A 20,313-nucleotide genomic window follows, 5' to 3' on the forward strand; every position below is an offset into this window, starting at 1 on the left:
ACTTGCTAGTTTGCACCTTCTTAGTTACCCTTTAAAAACTTTTGTAAACTGAGATTTGTAAACTCAAGTTAAATTGTAGTCTATTTTTTTTATTTTAAGAAACATAAGTACAATTTCAATTTTTTGTCTGGTATATTCAGGTTTGCACTGTAGAATATTTCTTCTAATTTCTGGTTATTACAAGTAAGTTTTTGTGAAAATGTCAGTATATTTATTAGTAATTTGTTCAGTGTTTTAGTTATAACAGTAGCTGAAATTTAACAAACAAAAGAATAAAAGTACAAGTTTTTTGTTTTTGTTCATTTTTTCCTAATTATTATTAATATTCATCAAATTACAAATAAATGTTCTCCAGAAAAATTACATAAAAATCTGAAAAATGTCATTTGTGTGTTTCTTAGGACAGTGAAGTTTGAAAACAAATATTTCTTTACCGCATAATTAATTTTTTGTAGGTTCCAGAAGCTATGCAAAAGATGCATGACAGGAAGAACATTGGCAAGATAGTTCTTGATCCTGCAATGGAACCAAAGCCGAAACCAGTGACGCCTGCAAAGGGCAAGAACAAGTCAGAAGACAAGGAGAAGTCAAAAGACAAGGCAGACAAGGAGGACAAGAAGGAAGAGAAGAAGGATGAGGAAAAAGAGAAGGACAAAGATGCCAAAGAAAATGGAGGCGGGGAGAATTCATCTGCAGGTATGGTTTCTGGGATCTTTTCAGGCTACGTAAAAATAGTGTCATGGCAGTTTCATGAGGATAAGATATGTCAGAATTGAGAAACTTAAGTTTGATAGGACAAAGTACTGCTACTCAAATTTGTTCATCACAATACTCTTTAATTTCATAAACAGGGCAACACAAAAGTTGTTTGACAAATTGGAAAAAGAAGTTTCTGAAATGACAAAACGGAGCCATAAGATATTGGAATAATACTATGTGCAATAGTAAGAAAATGCATGAAAAACGTTTCTTGGAGGTGTTCCATGCTGGTACATTTTTCATATCTGACAATAAAATAATTGTTTTTGTTATTAATATAAAACCAATAAATGTGATCATGCAGAAATACATGTCAGTATTTTTTGTAATTCCACCAGCCTCCTTGGTATGGTGGTTAGCATAACTTTCTATAGAGCTTTCAGGTAAACACACAAATGTATCCTTGCATTGCAATTATTTGTGACACCATAACAAATGGACTTGTGAAGAATACAAGACTCCTGTTTTTCAGAAAGAAAGCATTGGTTACAACTATGCTATATCTGAATCTTATTGATTCATCTTCATAGACATATTAAGTGAGAGTGGGAAAGGAAAAAAGATTATCAAGATGCCTTGACACTTATTTCTTGGTCAGTTTTTTCTTTATTCTGATCATGCACTATAGGTAGTAGCTCTTGCCGATTCATCTTTCTCCCATCTGTTCTCTTGGTGAGGTAATTGTACAAAGGCAAAAAAGGGAATATCAGACAAACTGTCAATCATTTCATTCACAGTTATTTAAAATCGCGTGTGTTTTCAGAAATGGTTTGTTCCAGGGTGGATAAATATCATGATTTTTTTATTTAAAAAAACACACACTTGATATTGCTGGAATGTTTTTTGGCACCATACATATAGATGTTTTTCTTATAGTAAGTTTTTTTTAAATAAAAAAGTGCTCAATAAAATATCTGAACAGTTTGATTAAAGCAAATAAAAAATATATGTAAATATATTTTGTTTTTCTGATACTATGAGCCTACTATGGAAATGTTCGTTGGGTGTGTTAATGAAACTATAATACATAATTTCAGTAACTTTTCTTCCAGTGAAAATAAAACATTCTGGATGTTTTAAAGTCTGTAGCTGAATTTTGCCAATTTTTTTTAATGATGGTTTGCAAAATATCAGCTGCCATGTTTATTTACAGTTTAATGATAATGACACTATTCACGATTTAACATTAGTATTTTGTATATTTTTCTACACAAAATATTTTTGCCAATCAAATTATTGAATTTTAAATCAAGATATCTTAAGTGTGTTTAAAATTAATATATTACATTTCGTTTCCAATGAGCTTCACCCCATCAGTACATATATTTTGTTTACTTTCTTTTCCTTTCTTAGAGCCTAATAAACACTATTAGATGATTTCGAGATTAATGTACTTTCACTCTCTACAAAATCCTTATGTACATTATTCTATAAATTATTTATTTAAAGTGAATAAATAAAACACCTTATTTAAATCTTGATTTAAATTGCAATTTAAATGAATCCACCTTGGTTTGTACTGGTGCCAGTTACAGCGATTGTAATCTGTGTTGCCGATGCTTGTTTCAATTCTTTAACCTCATCCTGCATTATGCAAAAGGAGGTGATGGGCAATTTGACAGGCAACACATGTCACTTGGAAACAAACCTTCAGAAATAAATGCAACTTTTGATACCATAGTGACAGAAATAGCTGCACATGTTGCTTGGACCAGTTTGCGGGTTTCACATGTGCAGTGAATGAAAGGAAAAAAAAAAACACCACAGGAAGGGCATACCAATTGTCACTTCAGTCTGCAAGCTGCCATATATCTGTACATGTCTAGAAGCATATACACACTCAAATATATTGTATCTAATGATATCTGTTTGACGGTTACGCGGAGATAGGTAATTAACTCTGATAAACTTACTTTTCATTTTTCCGCATAAATGTTTCTTCGCGATCTATTTCGCCACCCATTGGGTGGCTTCGTCAGGCAGACATTTAGGCAGAAAAATGAAAAGTAAGTTTATCAGAGTTAATTACACTCAAATATATTTAAGGTATCATTACAAATGTAATATCTGAAAATAACTCATCATACACATATTTATCATGCACTTCTGTAGTGCTTTTCTGCACTATTTTTCTTTGCAATAATAATTTGTCATGTGAAGATTTTCAAATGTTGGTGTTAGTTGCATGCTCCAGAAATTTTACTTGTAAATGAAATCTGAAATTTATTAGGGTCTTTCAAATAGTTAAGTTGCATATCCTGCATGAAAATATTGCTAAAGTTTTTGAGCTCCTGTTCAGATAAAACCACACTGTCTTGAATCCCATCAGGTGAGACTTTTATCTGAACAAGGATATACCTTGTTAATACATTTTGTGTATGTAAGGCTTGGAAATGTTCTCTTTTTGAAGTTCTGTGCAAGGTAAGATACTAGCATTCTCAAAGCTTAAGTTTTTTTTTTAACTGAACTAGCTATATGAAATAGCTTAAAGCATGCACACACATACTTATTGAAACATTGTGAAAATAACAATGCAAGGATCAAACCTGGGTCTGGTACCCGTGCAAATGATCTACCACTGAGCTACCAAGTGACCCTTTGGCCATAATTCAAAAACTAGTATAAAGGACCTTTGCCTAACTTACATATTTAATAATTTGAAAGGGCTGTGGAATTTGAACTAGTGTACTTTTAAGAAAACCATTTATAATTTAACTATGCACTGGGTTTTTTGCATTAGCCTGCAGTCACTTTTGAAAATTTCGCTCCTTAATAAAAAAAGGAAAAAAATATTGCAAATCCTAAAAAGATACATCTGCATGGAACTTCCCATTGTTTGCTTTTGCAGTCGTGCAGTAAAATAAAGCAAATCAATGAAATTAGAATATTTGGGAAAATAGTTTACTGGCACATGCCAAAAGGCTGAGCACGGACTTGTAAACCAAGTATGCTACCCTCCCTCCATCTGTGTCCGTGCAATAATAATTAACTACACCGCTGAAGCAATTAAAGAACATTGCAAATTATTTTCCAATCTGTTTGAGTTAATTCAAAATTGATTCATTAAAAAAATGACTTATTACAAATATTAGTAAGAATTTATTAGAAAATAGAAATGGTATTGGCCCAAAATTACAATTTTTCAAGGGGTGGATAAGAGGATCATTTTTTTTTCTAGGATGAATTAATTGTAAATTTCAAGAGTTTATAAAGCAGAGTATTTATTTTGTGCTCTTTCTTTTTCAGATTCAAAAGAAAATGCCAGTTGAAGATGCTAAGATGGTAAACTATTGCACGTTCTGTTCACATTGGAAATCTGTGCTGTGTTATATTTTGTGTAAAAAAAAAAAAATCAGTATATATTTATTTTGTCAAATATGAATGAAAATGTGTAACTTGCTGCATTTATACAAAACAATCATTTTCATGGACTTCTGCCAGCCACCAGGGTCATGATATGGGATAATTAAAGAAGATCCCAGTTACATTCCGCCAGAGATATTTTTCCACAAACTGGTGCAGAGTAGCAAAAGTCATCAGCTCTGAACTCCACCACAGAAATGACTTTTACGATGTAATCCAGTGTTTGCAGGTAATGAGAATTGAAGATTTGGCAGCAGCTGGTTTATTGGATTGAAGTTCAACTTATGCTAACATCAGTGGAATAAAAGGCACTATCACTTGCTAAATGAAATATATATCAAATTGATCATATGTCATCATATAATATGTTATTGGAATGAAATATTGTCAATTCAGTAAAGTGATTTTAATGTTTCAAATATTTTTGTAGTTGCTTGATGTAAGAATATTTTGCATTGTATTATTATATATTTTTTGAAAACTTAAGTATATTGGTTGCCTACAATATGGGTTCCTGAAATCACAATTGAGTATATTGTTAAATCATATCAAAATTTCATGGTACAACTTGTGTGATGAATGGAAGAAAATAGCTTATGCAATTATGCTTATGATGCATGTATGCTGCTGCATTGAAGCACAGGCACAATAAAGTCTGAGCTGAGAGACTGAATGTTGTTTTTTAATTATATAAATAAATTTCCCATGAAAAATCAACTTAAGATGGAAGCTTTTAAAAATTATGGAATTCAAATATTTCTAGATACAAGGGTCATATCAAAAGTAATGAATATAGAGACTGGATTTTAAAGGGAACTCCTTTCTTTATTTTCCAACACGAATCATGAAATAAATAAGTGTTACTTACGTGAAATTTAAAAGATTTCGTAATTCCGCGTTGCACAATTTAATGGTTCAATCCTATTAATTTCGAAGATCCACTGTCTTCATTCACAAAAGGGTACGGCGTTTGAAGCGGAGATGGTACCGCGTCAGTACATTGTTTGTTCCCGGGCGGCGGTGGTTGCGATTTTTCCCGTTCGGCAGCACTGGCGCGCGCATCTTGGTCTGCGTCGTCTGCTTCCTGTTGTCCGGTGGCGTTGCAAGTTGGGGGTTGGGGGGCTGGGCTGTGTTGCTCGGTAATGTGCCGTTCCTGTTCCCCGCGTGGCTGGAGGGGGGTCGAGTATGCGTATAGCATCTTTTCTTTTTCAGGTCGGGGATCTTTCTGAGGACAGGGTGCCAAGTTGGGTGTGCTTGTCCATTGTCTAGGTTTAGTGCTGGTTTCTGCTGGATGATAGCATGGGTTTCTTTGATGGTGTTTTCTATGACAGAGCCGGTTGGGTGAAGTATGGATATGGAGGAGATGGTGTGGTTAGTGGAGTGGAGGTGTTGGGAGAGGCCTGATTTAGGTGTGTCGTTTTTGGAATCTTTTACATGTTCGTTAATCCGTTCTTGGACGGTGCGGATGGTTCTGCCAATGTAGGTGTTGTGGCATTGGCATGTGGTCTTGTAGACACCGGGGGATGAAAGTTTGGGTAGGTAGTATCTCTTGAAGTTGGGTAGTGCTCTTCCGATTTGGGATATGGGTTTGTGTGCTACTCGGATGTTGAAGGGTTTGAGGGCCTTGGCAAATTTTCCAGATGTGGTGGGGTGGTATGGAAAGGCGATCCATTTGGGTTTAGGATTTTGGTTCGGGTTATCTCTGTTTCTTGGATGTCTGAACTGGGTTTCTGTTTTTGCGCACCACATGGATAGTTGGCGCTCGGTGTAACCGTTGTTTAGGCCTATTTCCGTTACGCACGCTATTTCATCTTGCAGGTCATCTTCTGTGCAGCTGTGTGTGAAGGCTCTTCTGTAAAAGTTCATCCATACTCCAGCTTTCTGTTTTGGTGGGTGGTTGGATTTTGCATGGATATACTGGGTGCCCGAACCTGGTTTCCTGTATACGGATGTGACGAACTTGTCTTGGAGTCGTCGGATGCTGAGGTCGAGAAAGTTGAGGCGGCCATTTTGTTCCCTTTCAACGGTGAAGTTTATGTTGGGATGTATGTTATTGAGGGCAGTTAGGAGAAGGGTTAGGTCCTCTTCCTGTTTGTAAATGACTATGGTGTCATCGGCATATCTTTTGTATCTTATGTGAGCAAACTCTGGTTGGGTGAGAATTGACTTCTCGGCCACATGCAGCACTATGTTGGATAGGGGTGCAGAAAGGGGGTTGCCCATCGCTAGGCCCCCTGTCTGGTGGAAGAAACTGTCCTCGAACTGGAAATAGTTGTGGGTGAGGCAGGCTTGTAGAAGGTTGCAGATTTCATCAGTTACAAATGGAGGCGTGTTATTGCTGAGTAGCCAAGTTCTGGTGGAGTCAAGTGCAAGGCTGATCGGGATGGAGGAGTACATGTCCACTACGTCTATGCTGGCTAGTTTGCAGTTGTCGGCTTTGACAAAAGAGGTGACAAATTCTTTTGCCTCGAGGCTGTTTTTTAGGCAGTGGGTGAGTTTGTCATTGTGGGCGGTCAGTTTCTGGAGGAGCCATTTGGTTAGGTGGACACTTGGTTGATTGAAGCCGGCCACTATGATTCTCAAGGGGGTTCCTGGTTTGTGAGTTTTTGGTATGCCATATGCACAGGGAAGGCTGGGGTGGGTGTTCCTTAGTTTCTTCTTTTCACTATCTTGAAGGAGGGCACAGTTATCTATGGCTCGGCGGATGGCTGTATTGTATCTGCTTGTGGGGTCACGTTTCAGCTTTTTGTACCCGTCAGAGTTTAGTTTTGCTTGCATTTTGTCACTGTATTGGCCTTTTCCCATTATGACGTATTGATTACCCTTGTCCGATTTTATGCACCAACATTTGTTGTCCTGTAGCCACTTTCGGAATTCCTGTGTTGTGTTCCTTAGTTTATTGTGCACTGTGGGTTTATGTTTGCTAGTAGGTTGGGCGTGTTGGCGGAGGATGATGGAAGCACAGGTAAGGCGTACACACTCGGCATCTTGGTTAGTTTTCGTTGCAAACGCTGTTTTTTCGGCAGAGCAGATTAAGTCTAGGGAGGGGGGGGGGAGTCATTTAGGAGGTTGAATTTGAGGCCGTGTTGGAGGAGGGAGTGGAATTCTGTCGGCACGGTGAGGTTGGTGAGGTTGATTATGGTGCTGGCGGGGGTGTTGGGGTTCACTGGTGTGGGGGTGAGGGCCGGAGGTTGGGCACCAAGGGTTTGCAGTTTCTGTGTTAGGATCGCTGTTTTCTTGCAGCATCAGACGACTCCAAGACAAGTTCGTCACATCCGTATACAGGAAACCAGGTTCGGGCACCCAGTATATCCATGCAAAATCCAACCACCCACCAAAACAGAAAGCTGGAGTATGGATGAACTTTTACAACACAGAAACTGCAAACCCTTGGTGCCCAACCTCCGGCCCTCACCCCCACACCAGTGAACCCCAACACCCCCGCCAGCACCATAATCAACCTCACCAACCTCACCGTGCCGACAGAATTCCACTCCCTCCTCCAACACGGCCTCAAATTCAACCTCCTAAATGACTCCCCCCCCCCTCCCTAGACTTAATCTGCTCTGCCGAAAAAACAGCGTTTGCAACGAAAACTAACCAAGATGCCGAGTGTGTACGCCTTACCTGTGCTTCCATCATCCTCCGCCAACATGCCCAACCTACTAGCAAACATAAACCCACAGTGCACAATAAACTAAGGAACACAACACAGGAATTCCGAAAGTGGCTACAGGACAACAAATGTTGGTGCATAAAATCGGACAAGGGTAATCAATACGTCATAATGGGAAAAGGCCAATACAGTGACAAAATGCAAGCAAAACTAAACTCTGACGGGTACAAAAAGCTGAAACGTGACCCCACAAGCAGATACAATACAGCCATCCGCCGAGCCATAGATAACTGTGCCCTCCTTCAAGATAGTGAAAAGAAGAAACTAAGGAACACCCACCCCAGCCTTCCCTGTGCATATGGCATACCAAAAACTCACAAACCAGGAACCCCCTTGAGAATCATAGTGGCCGGCTTCAATCAACCAAGTGTCCACCTAACCAAATGGCTCCTCCAGAAACTGACCGCCCACAATGACAAACTCACCCACTGCCTAAAAAACAGCCTCGAGGCAAAAGAATTTGTCACCTCTTTTGTCAAAGCCGACAACTGCAAACTAGCCAGCATAGACGTAGTGGACATGTACTCCTCCATCCCGATCAGCCTTGCACTTGACTCCACCAGAACTTGGCTACTCAGCAATAACATGCCTCCATTTGTAACTGATGAAATCTGCAACCTTCTACAAGCCTGCCTCACCCACAACTATTTCCAGTTCGAGGACAGTTTCTTCCACCAGACAGGGGGCCTAGCGATGGGCAACCCCCTTTCTGCACCCCTATCCAACATAGTGCTGCATGTGGCCGAGAAGTCAATTCTCACCCAACCAGAGATTGCTCACATAAGATACAAAAGATATGCCGATGACACCATAGTCATTTACAAACAGGAAGAGGACCTAACCCTTCTCCTAACGGCCCTCAATAACATACATCCCAACATAAACTTCACCGTTGAAAGGGAACAAAATGGCCGCCTCAACTTTCTCGACCTCAGCATCCGACGACTCCAAGACAAGTTCGTCACATCCGTATACAGGAAACCAGGTTCGGGCACCCAGTATATCCATGCAAAATCCAACCACCCACCAAAACAGAAAGCTGGAGTATGGATGAACTTTTACAGAAGAGCCTTCACACACAGCTGCACAGAAGATGACCTGCAAGATGAAATAGCGTGCGTAACGGAAATAGGCCTAAACAACGGTTACACCGAGCGCCAACTATCAATGTGGTGCGCAAAAACAGAAACCCAGTTCAGACATCCAAGAAACAGAGATAACCCGAACCAAAATCCTAAACCCAAATGGATCGCCTTTCCATACCACCCCACCACATCTGGAAAATTTGCCAAGGCCCTCAAACCCTTCAACATCCGAGTAGCACACAAACCCATATCCCAAATCGGAAGGGCACTACCCAACTTCAAGAGATACTACCTACCCAAACTTTCATCCCCCGGTGTCTACAAGACCACATGCCAATGCCACAACACCTACATTGGCAGAACCATCCGCACCGTCCAAGAACAGATTAACGAACATGTAAAAGATTCCAAAAACGACACACCTAAATCAGGCCTCTCCCAACACCTCCACTCCACTAACCACACCATCTCCTCCATATCCATACTTCACCCAACCGGCTCTGTCATAGAAAACACCATCAAAGAAACCCATGCTATCATCCAGCAGAAACCAGCACTAAACCTAGACAATGGACAAGCACACCCAACTTGGCACCCTGTCCTCAGAAAGATCCCCGACCTGAAAAAGAAAAGATGCTATACGCATACTCGACCCCCCTCCAGCCACGCGGGGAACAGGAACGGCACATTACCGAGCAACACAGCCCAGCCCCCCAACCCCCAACTTGCAACGCCACCGGACAACAGGAAGCAGACGACGCAGACCAAGATGCGCGCGCCAGTGCTGCCGAACGGGAAAAATCGCAACCACCGCCGCCCGGGAACAAACAATGTACTGACGCGGTACCATCTCCGCTTCAAACGCCGTACCCTTTTGTGAATGAAGACAGTGGATCTTCGAAATTAATAGGATTGAACCATTAAATTGTGCAACGCGGAATTACGAAATCTTTTAAATTTCACGTAAGTAATTTTAAACCGCGTTTACCGCAACCACCATAAATAAGTGTTGATAATTATCTTCCAACAACAAGATAATATGGTTTTGACTTCCATTTTTTCCCCTTTTGCATCCCACATTCCCTTTTTTATCCTATTTTTTATTTTTTTATAAAAGAAATTCCTTTCTGGTCCCTTTATTGACTACTTTTTCAGCCCCCATTCCTTTTTAAAAAAAGTCTACCTTGGTTCCTTTATTGACAAGATATCAAATATTTGGTACAACTGTTTTTTCCCTGAACAAAACTTTCAGCAGTTGTCTATTTGGTTCAGTTTAGAGGAAAGAAAGAACAAGCACCTTCTACCTTCCCTTCCCTTCCCTCCACAAGTTCTGGGAGTACATTACAGCGATTGTTGCAACAATGCAATCTGGGCTTAAGCAGTAACAAACACATTGTAGGTGGCATGTCTGTTGAGTCGAAAGTGTACTTATCTGTTCGATTTATAGACTTTCATTGTAAAGTTTTTTTAGAGTATTTTTAACTTAACCGTGTGACAGTGACGCCAGTATTGAGTGTCAATGAAATGACAGTCAGGCACAAAGTGGTAGCAAGCTATGGAATGTGGAAAGCTGTTTCAAGGAAGATTTCATCGAAAAGGATGGTTAAGATTATTTGCTGAACTTTACCGTAAAAAAAAAAACTATGGTTTATTTTTGCACTCCACTGAAAATATTCTTTCAAATAAAAGCACAATATATACCATTCATGTATAAAAAGGACTGTACACTTAATTTCATGCATTTTTTGCTTTACTTCATCAGAAATTTAATGTATCCCTTTTTACATATGAATTGTATATATTGTGGTGCTTTTATTTGAAATAATATTTTTAGTGGAGTGCAAAAGTGAACTAGTCCTTTATTTCCTTTTTTGGCAATAATTCCCCCCTTTTTTGTCCTTTTTTAGAGTACAATTTTTTTTTACTTTAAAATCCGGTCTCTAGTAATAACTAACGAGACAGCTTGGAGGATATATTGCTACTACTATTCCAACAAAAACAACTCCTAGGAATCAAAGCCACCTGTGGTAGCCGACAAAGCTGAGTACTTGACTGACAATATCACCACAGAAGGCCTGACCTTGGCAGGGACAGATATTTCTTTGAGAGTTTCTGTTTCTTAGTTTGCACCTCTTTCTACATCTTGCGTTAATCATGACAATGATGATTAATGAACTTGTCAAATATGTGAAGTAACAAATCCAAGTTTTAACTAGGCTCAAACCTGAGATTTCAGGATTCACAGCCCTTTATAACTAATTCATCAGAGTCTGGTAACACACGGCATGTGTGTGTACGAAATTTCCCAGGGGATGTTTACTCCCAGCACAAGTACCATGGTGTATGTGTACTACTTCCTGAAGTGATTTACGATCAGAGAATCGGCAACACATTACTTCTAAATGGAAACCTGGGAGGGGAGGATACACCCACATTTAGGATGTATTTCTCACAAGCTGAAAAATAAATTAACCAATCAATGAATTATCTTGCCATGTGCCATAAAATGACACAATGTTTGACATATTTAAATTTGTCAATACCTAAAAAATATGGCATTCAAGAATACTATATCCTTTCCCGAAAAGGTCCACTTGGGGAGAGTGGTTGAGACCTACCAAACTGCATGAGTTTTATCTGCCATCTATTGGTGATGTTTGGAAACAGTTTGGTCCATGCTATCATCTACCAACATTTTGCAGAAATCTGAGAACCAGGCACAGTTTTGGGAATGTTGAAACTGTTGTGTGCGTGTTACAATCAGTGGCAGCGTGGGGTGTCCAACCCCCCCCCCCCCCCCCCAAGGTCAATTGATATTTTTCTGCTTTATAGAGTACTGTGCAAATTTGACATTTATTTTTCTACTGTATTGAGTAATGATCCAAGGTGCTACTATGAAGTACTCTTAATACACCTATTACAGCATAAAGGGAATTGATAATACAATATTATTATTAATAGACCTACATCATCCCAATGATGCACCTGCTTTAAATTAAGCAGTAACAACTAAGCATTATAATTTAACAGGGTGGCTACTCACCAGGAATTCCTTGAATTCCGGGAGTTATGCGTGAATTTTTTTGCTCTGGGAATTGAGTGAATTCTACGTAGATTTTTCTCTGTAGACGTGAAAAATTGCAACTTTTACTAATCCAAATGAATTCATACATTTCAAATGTCCCGATGCAAGTTTTTCAAAGCAGTTTTTTTTATGGAGGAAGGAAAAGAAAGCTACCTGGAGAAAAACAGAATTCTCTCGGTCAGTTTACTTTGTTAGTGCCCTTTGCATAACGATCTATTTGACAGGCAGATTATTGTAGGATATCATGAAGTTAATTAGGTAAATTCGAATTTGAAACTTATACAATTATCAATTTTTCGTAGATCAGTATATTCCGTAACATTTGTGACTTATATTTGTATATGCATTTAGTGTCTTGAGTATGTGAAATGCCAAATGTAAATTCCTCACCTTAAATTGAATATTTTAAATTGTATATATACCGTTTAATTGAATTAGAATTTTTTGATTCATTGGGATCAAACAAACTCTTTATATTGTTAATATATTCGTGTGTGTGTGGGGGTGGTGAGAGGCGGTAATACGTAAGGTTGAAATAGAGAAAACATCGGCTGGGACCCTTGAATTTTTGGAAAGTTCACCTTGAAAACCTGGAATTATACTTGAATTTTATCATGGTCCTAGAGTAACTACCCTGTTTAAGAAATGATATATTAATGAATATCGTGAATATTGTTTGTCTCTTGAATGGAACTATGGTATAATTCTTCACAATGTCATCAAAATGTCAAATACATATATTCGTAATGCATTTTTGTGAGAAGCGAGCAAGAAATCTTTACGTCCATTTCTTTGCAGGATTAAAAGAATATTCATTTAATGGGAGTGACAACACTTTCATATGATTCCGTGGTATTTACTCTTTTCCAGCTTCTCTTCTCTTCCAGGTTCGGCACCGAAAACATGTTCATTAGATATCGCTAAATATTGTCCCCAAAATATAATGTTCGAAACCCTCCACCGTACAGAAATCCCTTGACAGTTTGAGTTAATACTTTATTAAGAGCTTAATTTCTTCCCCCCATGCCCCCCCTTAAAGTTTAATACTCAGTCCTTCCACCAAAATTTCCATGCCAATTTTACACTTACTGTTAATTTTGGTGAGTGGATATTGCCTTTTCCCAAAAACTTAATTCTCAGTTCCCACACCAGAATTTCTTCGACAGTCTAAAACGTAATGGTAACACACAATAGTTGGATATCCCCCGAAATGTGAAGCTCAATCACCCATAACTAAAATCCATCATAATCTACATATTCAAAATTTGGATAGTCCCCCTCCAATGTTTAAATCTCAATTGTCCCCCAGCTTTCACATGTCAATTTAAGGTCTTAATATTTAATAGTTGGAAGAAGAGGAGCACACACACACTCTCATAACTCATATAACATTGCCTTTTTCTGGGAAGAAAGGTCCCGATACTGTTCAAGATGGTTTGTTATTGTGTTCATTTATTTGTTTTCACTTTAAACTTCAGTCCAGTCCTGATTAGCCTTTCTGTGCATAAAGTGGACTCAAACAGACAAGTAGCCATGCGTATGTAATCAGAAAGAAGGCTTTTGGCGGTAATCAATCAGGACACCCCAGTTAGGCATCCTGCCGAAGACTGTGCCATTTATCATCATTTATTTTCTCATGATTCTCTCCCATTTTTTCCTTTTTATTTTATATACTCTCTATCTATTATTTGCTATTTCCTTCTCTCTCTCTCTTTTCTTTTCTACTTCTTTCTCTCTCCTGCATCTTATTTCCTTCCCCCTCTCTGCATGTTTGCTCTTTGTTTGAATTGTTGTTTTAAGTCCACATTATGCACAGAACACTAATCAGGATTGAACCTACAGTTTAAATGGGGGGTCCAAACCACTGAGTGCCTCCACCAGGTAGTATGCTTGTTTGCCTCTCGACTGAATTTCACTTAATATCTTCCCCTTCCCAGAAGCGCAACCACAATTTTTTGTCTGGGGGGAGGGGGAGTACCAGGTACCAGGACAAACGTTCCACTAATAGTAATAATATTTTATTATTATTAGTAGTAGTACTATCAAAGACGTTATCCTCGTAAATTAAGCAAAAGGGGGTAGAAGTCCATGCTAAAGCCTTTGTGTTGAAACAAACTATTTGAAATATTTTTTTCAAAACATTCAATTTCACATTAACTAATAATGGAAAACAAGCCCGCAAACTGTATTTTTGAATGGCAGAAAATGCATAATAAAACACGTGGCTCTATAGCCCTTGAAGGGCATTGGTCTGTCTCCCGACTGCCAGTCTCCCTCCCTACCTAGAGGTGTGGAGATCTTCAGCCAGTAATGGGGTTACGTGGGGTCAACACTTTGAACCCTCGAACATTATAGGAGATATCCGTGACCAGATTATGCTACTTATAGTTCCCCAATTTCCTCATGCAGTGGCGTGCTTTTGAAAGGGAGTGGTTACATATACTTTTTCATGGTAGTCAGCCCTCATTTTGTCATATTTTCCTACCTTGAACGTTCTTTTTTTTTTACGAATATTGGCCCAAAGGGAGGAGGGGTTATAAACCCCCCCGGGCACGACACTGTCTTCATGATGGTGGGTTACCACCAGTCCTACACACAGGACAAAAAACCCAGACTGAACCCAGTTAGACTTGAACCCATACCGTCTTGCAGTCGGAGTCAAAAGCACAGTGCCTTAGATCGCACGGCCACACAGGAGGATATGCATGATAAATGCATTCCAAGTATAATTATTTTTGTACATGCAACATTTCCTATCAATTTGGAGTGACAATAAATAAGAAAATACATATGCAACATGCTAACACCAAATTGTGTACATATTCGAAGTTTCTTTAATACATAAATATACTACAGAGCATTCCCTGACATTCGCTACGAGACTCGGCAGCAAGCAGCCCGGCGTCAGCGCTTGTCTTTCCTGGTGAACGGGTCCGCGACAGTCGCATGCTACTGTCTGTTTTTTTTTTTTTTTGCTCTCTTTCCCTTTCTGTTGACGTTGCAGACTGACGCCAGTATAATCCTCCCTTGGAAGTTGTGTTGTCATGTCCGTGTGTTGAAGATTGTGGCTTAATATGGCACCACAAAAGTTTACATTACAACAAAGGATATATCTTGTCGAGTGTTACTTCGGAAAGAGGAATTGTGGAGAAGTTGGACGACGTTTTTGCAACGAAATTTCCTGGTGTTCCCGTTCCACATAGGACCACTATATTACCTCGTAAAAAAGTTTAGAGTAACAGGGTCAGTTCTGAATAAAAATGGAGAGAAAAATGGGGAAATAAAGTATACAAAGACAATCCGCACATCATTCGAAGGTTAAAAGAGAGTATTGTACGAAAAATTGGGAGAATTACAAGTGGACGAACTTGCACGTGTAAATGCCAATTTCCTTCGGAGATGCCAGGAATGTGTTGCTGCAGAGGGACATCATTTTCAACACCTTCTGTAGTCAAGCTTAGTACACAATATGAAAACTGTAATTTTAATAGCAGACTCTCGCGACTGTCGCAGACCCGTTCACCGGGAAAGACAAGCGCTGCTGCGGGCCGCTTGCCACCGAGTCTCGTAGCGAATGTCAGGGAATGCTCTGTATTTAAATACATTACATAATCAATTCATCCACCTCACAATAAACCAACAGCAAAAATTTCACAATGTGCACGCTCCTATTCCTAAAAGAAATTGGTCATACATGTAAGACAAAATCAATGAAGTAAAGTCTTACTTCTGTCTCTGGTAATTTACAATGCATTACAGAAAACACAAGAAAACATTTTTTCAAACTAAAAACAATATTGATTTAATAAGGTGCAAACAATTTTTATTTAGATCGTTCAGCATCCAGGGCCAACTCCTGTTGCCCCCTAGCTATGGCTTTGAACTTGATGATGCTAAGATAAGCAGATAATGCGAGTGAAGTGAGGAAGTAAATTTTAAGAAATGTATTTTTATTTGTATAAAATTTGAAATCGAGAGGGGCAATCGTCCCTCTGTCCCCCCACTGCAGGTGTCATTGGCCGTTAATATTTGCCCCCCCCCCCCTAGAATTGACATAGGTCCAAGGTTGAAGGGGACAATGCCTTCCCTGTGATTGCACCTCTGCAGAGACGTAAGGCACAAACTGTATTTTTGAATGGCAGAAAATTCATGATAAATACATTTTGAATATAATTATTTCTGTACATATAACATGTATAACTTTCATGTACAACATGTGTTTTACACATATGAAACATGGAGCGACATAAAATAAGAAAATACATAATGCAACATGCTAACACTAAATTGTGTACATATTGAAAGTTTATTTAATATATATGTAACATATCAGGTAAGTTACCGCAATAAGGCCCACTTAAAAGTATTTGCCTCTGAAACTGTCAATTTAGAAGAATCGCTATTATGTAGGTTACAGACTATCAATATATAGCAGTCGTACAATTCCTCTAAATCCAAAATAAAATGTGATGAAAAAATGTTTGCAACGGGCCTTATTTTGTACCCTATTTCACAATAAGGCCCGCGTAGCAGCACTCCAAGTTCGATGGTAAATTGTTACAAAACTATGCTTCAAAGCACAAAAAAACAATAAGATCAGATTATTAACCACTTACGAAATAAAAGTCTAAGCTTACAATTCAGTTTCAGTCCATCTAGCAGCGAGGGCAAGTGAAAATGTCCACGTCCTGAGGTAGTATCCCAGCACACTCCTCATGACACCATACCACACAAGCTCTTGGGCCTTGTTGTGTAACATGGCATGACATGTCGTTTTGTAATATTACAGCTTGGTACAAAAAAATACAACGGGAAACACTTTGTTTAATGTTACATGCACACCAAGTACTATCCTACTGTCTACAATACATGAACATATACAAGACTAAATATGTGGTTTGAAATTTATATCTCACTTTTTTGCAACAGCAACAAAACTTCGGACTGCTCCAGTTCCACGACGACTCATACTATGCGGGAATTACGGGTAATGTTCTTCCTTGAGTACTTTGAGCTCTCATACAATGTTGCCATCTGGCAGTCGCTCTTCATAGTTTCAGAGAAACAGTCAGTGGGCTTTATTGTGGTCCGGGCCTTATTGCGGTAACTTACCTTATTATTTAATTACATTCAATTCATCCACCTGATAATAAACCAACAGCAAACATTACATAAATTGTTTCTCAAATATGGACCCCCCCCAAAAAAATGTTCATGCATTTAAGAAAAAGTCAGTTAAGAGAAGGCTTACGTGACGTCCCTCTCTAGTAATCATTACATAGGCCTACAGGAAACAATGATATTGTAAGCAAAGCGATCAAGAAAATTTTTAAATCAAATTTTTTGCAAACCATATTGATTTAATAGAGCACAAATAATTTCACCGGGCGCCAGAGCTTTCTTTCTTTAACAACTTTTTTTTATTTAGGCTAAATCGTTCGGCATCTCGTTCTGAGCTTGATGAGATTAAGAAAAGCTAGTATTGCGAGCGAAGCGATAAATAAAATTTTAAGAAATTTATTTCTATTTGCATAAAATTTTAAATCGATGGTGTAATTGCCCCTCTGTGCCCCCTTTCCCTACGGGTGCCTTGGCCGTTAATGTTTGTCCAAAGTTGGCGGGAGGCAATTTCCCCCTAGCCCCCTTTGGTTGCGTCACTGCCCCTCCCCCCCCTCCTCTCTCTTATCTGTATCTCGCTTATTTCTCTTCCCTGTACTGTGGCGGAGTGGTTAGCACATCGCGCTACGATGCCAGGGGTCCTGGTTACGAATCCCGGCCTGGGAATGGATGTTTGTGAGTGTCTATTCATCAATTTCATCATATCATCACTCCTCCCAATCTTCGCAAATTAGCCAAAAGTGGCACAAGAAACGAAGTAAAATAAAGCAAATCAATCAATCAATCTTCTCTTTTCTGCACGCTACAACTCTAGGATTCCCTGGTTGGAATCTCGGCCTGGGCACAGGTTTTCTTTATGTCTCTTCATCATTTCATCGTCGTCGTCGCGATCGGCCAAAAGTGCCAGAAACCGACGCTAAATATAAAAAATCAACAATCCTCCCTTCTCTCTCTATCTGCATTTTTATTTCTCTTCCTTTGTCTCATTCTCTGCATCTTCTATCATACTTCGCCGACGTCTGTGGTGAAGTGGTTAGCACAGTACACTACGACGTCAGGATTCCCATGTTCGAATCGCGTCCTGGGGCTGGATGCTTTTTGTGAGTGTCCTTTCTTTAATTTCATTAAATCAACATTCATTTATTCAATTAGCCAAAAGTGGCAGAAAAGCAAAATAAACCAAATCAATCAATAAATCAATCTCTCTTCTTCCATGATACTACTGTTGCCAGAAAATTATCGAATGCTGGCAGAAAATTGATGATTTTCTACAGAATATGCGCGAAATGCGGTTAAATTGGTGAAAACCATCAAGAATCACGTAAAATGCTAAGTTTGTATTTTTTTTTACAACAAGGAACGTTTTCTCTGTGTTTTCTCAATTGAAAAAATTAGGCCTCTTCGTACGTACATTGGGATCCATGAGTATTACCGTAAAAATTGCCCATCACCATGTTTGTGCACTTTATTTGACCCAATAAGAGCTTCAAGAATTGAAAGAAAACTCAAAACAAGCTGTTTTCATTCATTGTTTTCTGCCTAATTGGCAGGTTTTTCACTGCAATCTCCAGCTTTCCGTGTTCTCTGCCTTACGCTTCGTAATAGCATACGACCCAGTTACTTTAATATCATCCATAAGCTGATATCTCTTTCTTCCACGGACTTTTCTTCCTTCAACCATTCCCTCCAAGGCATCTCTTAGCAGGCAGTTCCTTCTTAGACAGTGTCCTAACCAGTTTCTTTTCCTCTTCTTGATGGTCTCCAGTATAGATCTTTTTTCACCAACTCTATTCAGTACGGCTTCGTTTCTTACCTTGTCCGTCCATTTTACATGCTCCATTTTTCGCCATGTCCACATTTCAAAAGCTTCGAGTCGTTTCTCTTCATTTCTTCTCAACGTCCAGGTTTCTGCACCATATAGTGCTACACTCCACACAAAACATTTCACTAATCTCTTCCTTAGACCCATGTCCATGGGTCCACAAAAAACATTTTTTCTTCTATTGAAAGCTTCTTTTGCTATTGCGATTCTCATTTTCACTTCTTGGTTGCAGCTCATGTCACTGCTTATAGTGCATCCGAGGTACTTGAAGCTATCCACTTGCTGGATTCTTTCACTGTTTGCTCTCACATTAATATTCCTTGGTTTCCGTCCTATAACCATTGCCTTTGTCTTCTTTACATTAATCTTCATCCCATACTGCTCACAGCTGCTGTTTAACTCTTCTAACATACTATTTATAGTTATTTCATCCTCAGCGAATAATGCCATGTCATCAGCAAATCTTATGCAGTTTATTCTTCTTCCTCCCAATTTGACACCTCCTGTGCCCTGGAAACAAGTTTTCACTATATCTTCTAAATAGATATTAAACAAAGTAGGCGATAGGCAGCATCCTTGTCGTACTCCTCTTCCAATTTCACAGCCTTCTGTCATTTCGTCTCCTGTTCTCACTTTAAGTCGTTGATTCATGTCAAGGTACCTTTATAAGGTATGCCATTCCCGAGGTTCCGAGATTTATTCCCATGATGCTGTGCGCGCTATGACGTCATTAAGCGGACAGAATGGAACTTACTTCGTTATCGTATACGGAAGCTTGAGATAAATGGGTCTATTATTTACTTATACACACTTTTTCTTGAATGCCGGTAGAATGAGAACAAATCATCCTGTTTGTGCTCTTGCCACGTGCAATAATAATAGAAGAAAATCGCCTGGAATAAAGTCATCATCGCTTCCCAAAAAACAAGTTGCTGTAGCAGGATTGATTCAATTTGTTCCTCCAAATTTCGGACTTACTCAGTGGTGTAACCACAGGGGAGGGCAGGGGCATTGTCCCCCAACCTTCGACGGAAGTCAATTCTAGGGGGGGGGGGACATTGATGGCCAAAGGCACCTGCAGGGGGCACAGAGGAGAAATTGCCCCCTTCTATTTCAAATTTTATACAAATAAAAATACATTTCGTAAAATTTTCTTGCTCGCTTCGCTTGCAGTGCCAGCTTTTCTGAGTCTCGTCAAGTTCAGAGACGTAGCTAGGGGGCGTCGGGAGTCGGCCATGGGCGCCAAATAATCTAATTTTAAAAAAAATGTGAAAGAGAGAATGCCTTAGCGCCATGTGATATTATTTGTCCCTTATTAAATCAATATTGTTTTAAATTGCAAAAATTGGATCAAAAAATTTTCTTTCTCGCTTCGCTCGTAATATAATTGTTTTTTGTAATGTGA

General features: G+C 39.1%; 3 protein-coding genes across 3 annotated transcripts in view; 2 read left to right on the forward strand and 1 right to left on the reverse strand.

Annotated features, from left to right (window-relative positions):
• The window catches only part of LOC146001463 (putative NADPH-dependent quinone oxidoreductase VAT1L), a 115,850-nt gene extending 111,055 nt beyond the window's left edge, over positions 1-4,795 (forward strand). Inside the window, exons 8-9 of the mRNA XM_083138789.1 lie at positions 456-696; positions 4,006-4,795. Coding sequence (XP_082994915.1) covers positions 456-696; positions 4,006-4,028 — 264 coding nt within the window. The 3' untranslated portion in view covers positions 4,029-4,795. The remainder of the gene's footprint in view (positions 1-455; positions 697-4,005) is intronic.
• LOC146001769 (uncharacterized) lies at positions 4,622-6,927 on the reverse strand. Its single transcript, XM_083139488.1, has 2 exons — positions 6,442-6,927; positions 4,622-4,636 (listed from the first exon to the last, which is right to left on the reverse strand). The coding sequence occupies exons 1-2, from the start codon at positions 6,925-6,927 to the stop codon at positions 4,622-4,624; spliced, it is 501 nt and encodes a 166-aa protein (XP_082995614.1).
• A 982-nt stretch (positions 6,928-7,909) lies between these two features.
• LOC146001770 (uncharacterized) overlaps positions 7,910-20,313 on the forward strand; it is a 63,353-nt gene continuing 50,949 nt past the window's right edge. Inside the window, exons 1-2 of the mRNA XM_083139490.1 lie at positions 7,910-8,611; positions 16,898-16,955. Of these exons, the coding sequence (XP_082995616.1) occupies positions 7,910-8,611; positions 16,898-16,955 (760 nt within the window). The remainder of the gene's footprint in view (positions 8,612-16,897; positions 16,956-20,313) is intronic.

The sequence above is a fragment of the Lepisma saccharinum genome, chromosome 17 (genome assembly GCF_977018435.1).
Source record: "Lepisma saccharinum chromosome 17, izLepSacc3.1, whole genome shotgun sequence".
Lineage (NCBI taxonomy): Eukaryota > Metazoa > Arthropoda > Insecta > Zygentoma > Lepismatidae > Lepisma > Lepisma saccharinum.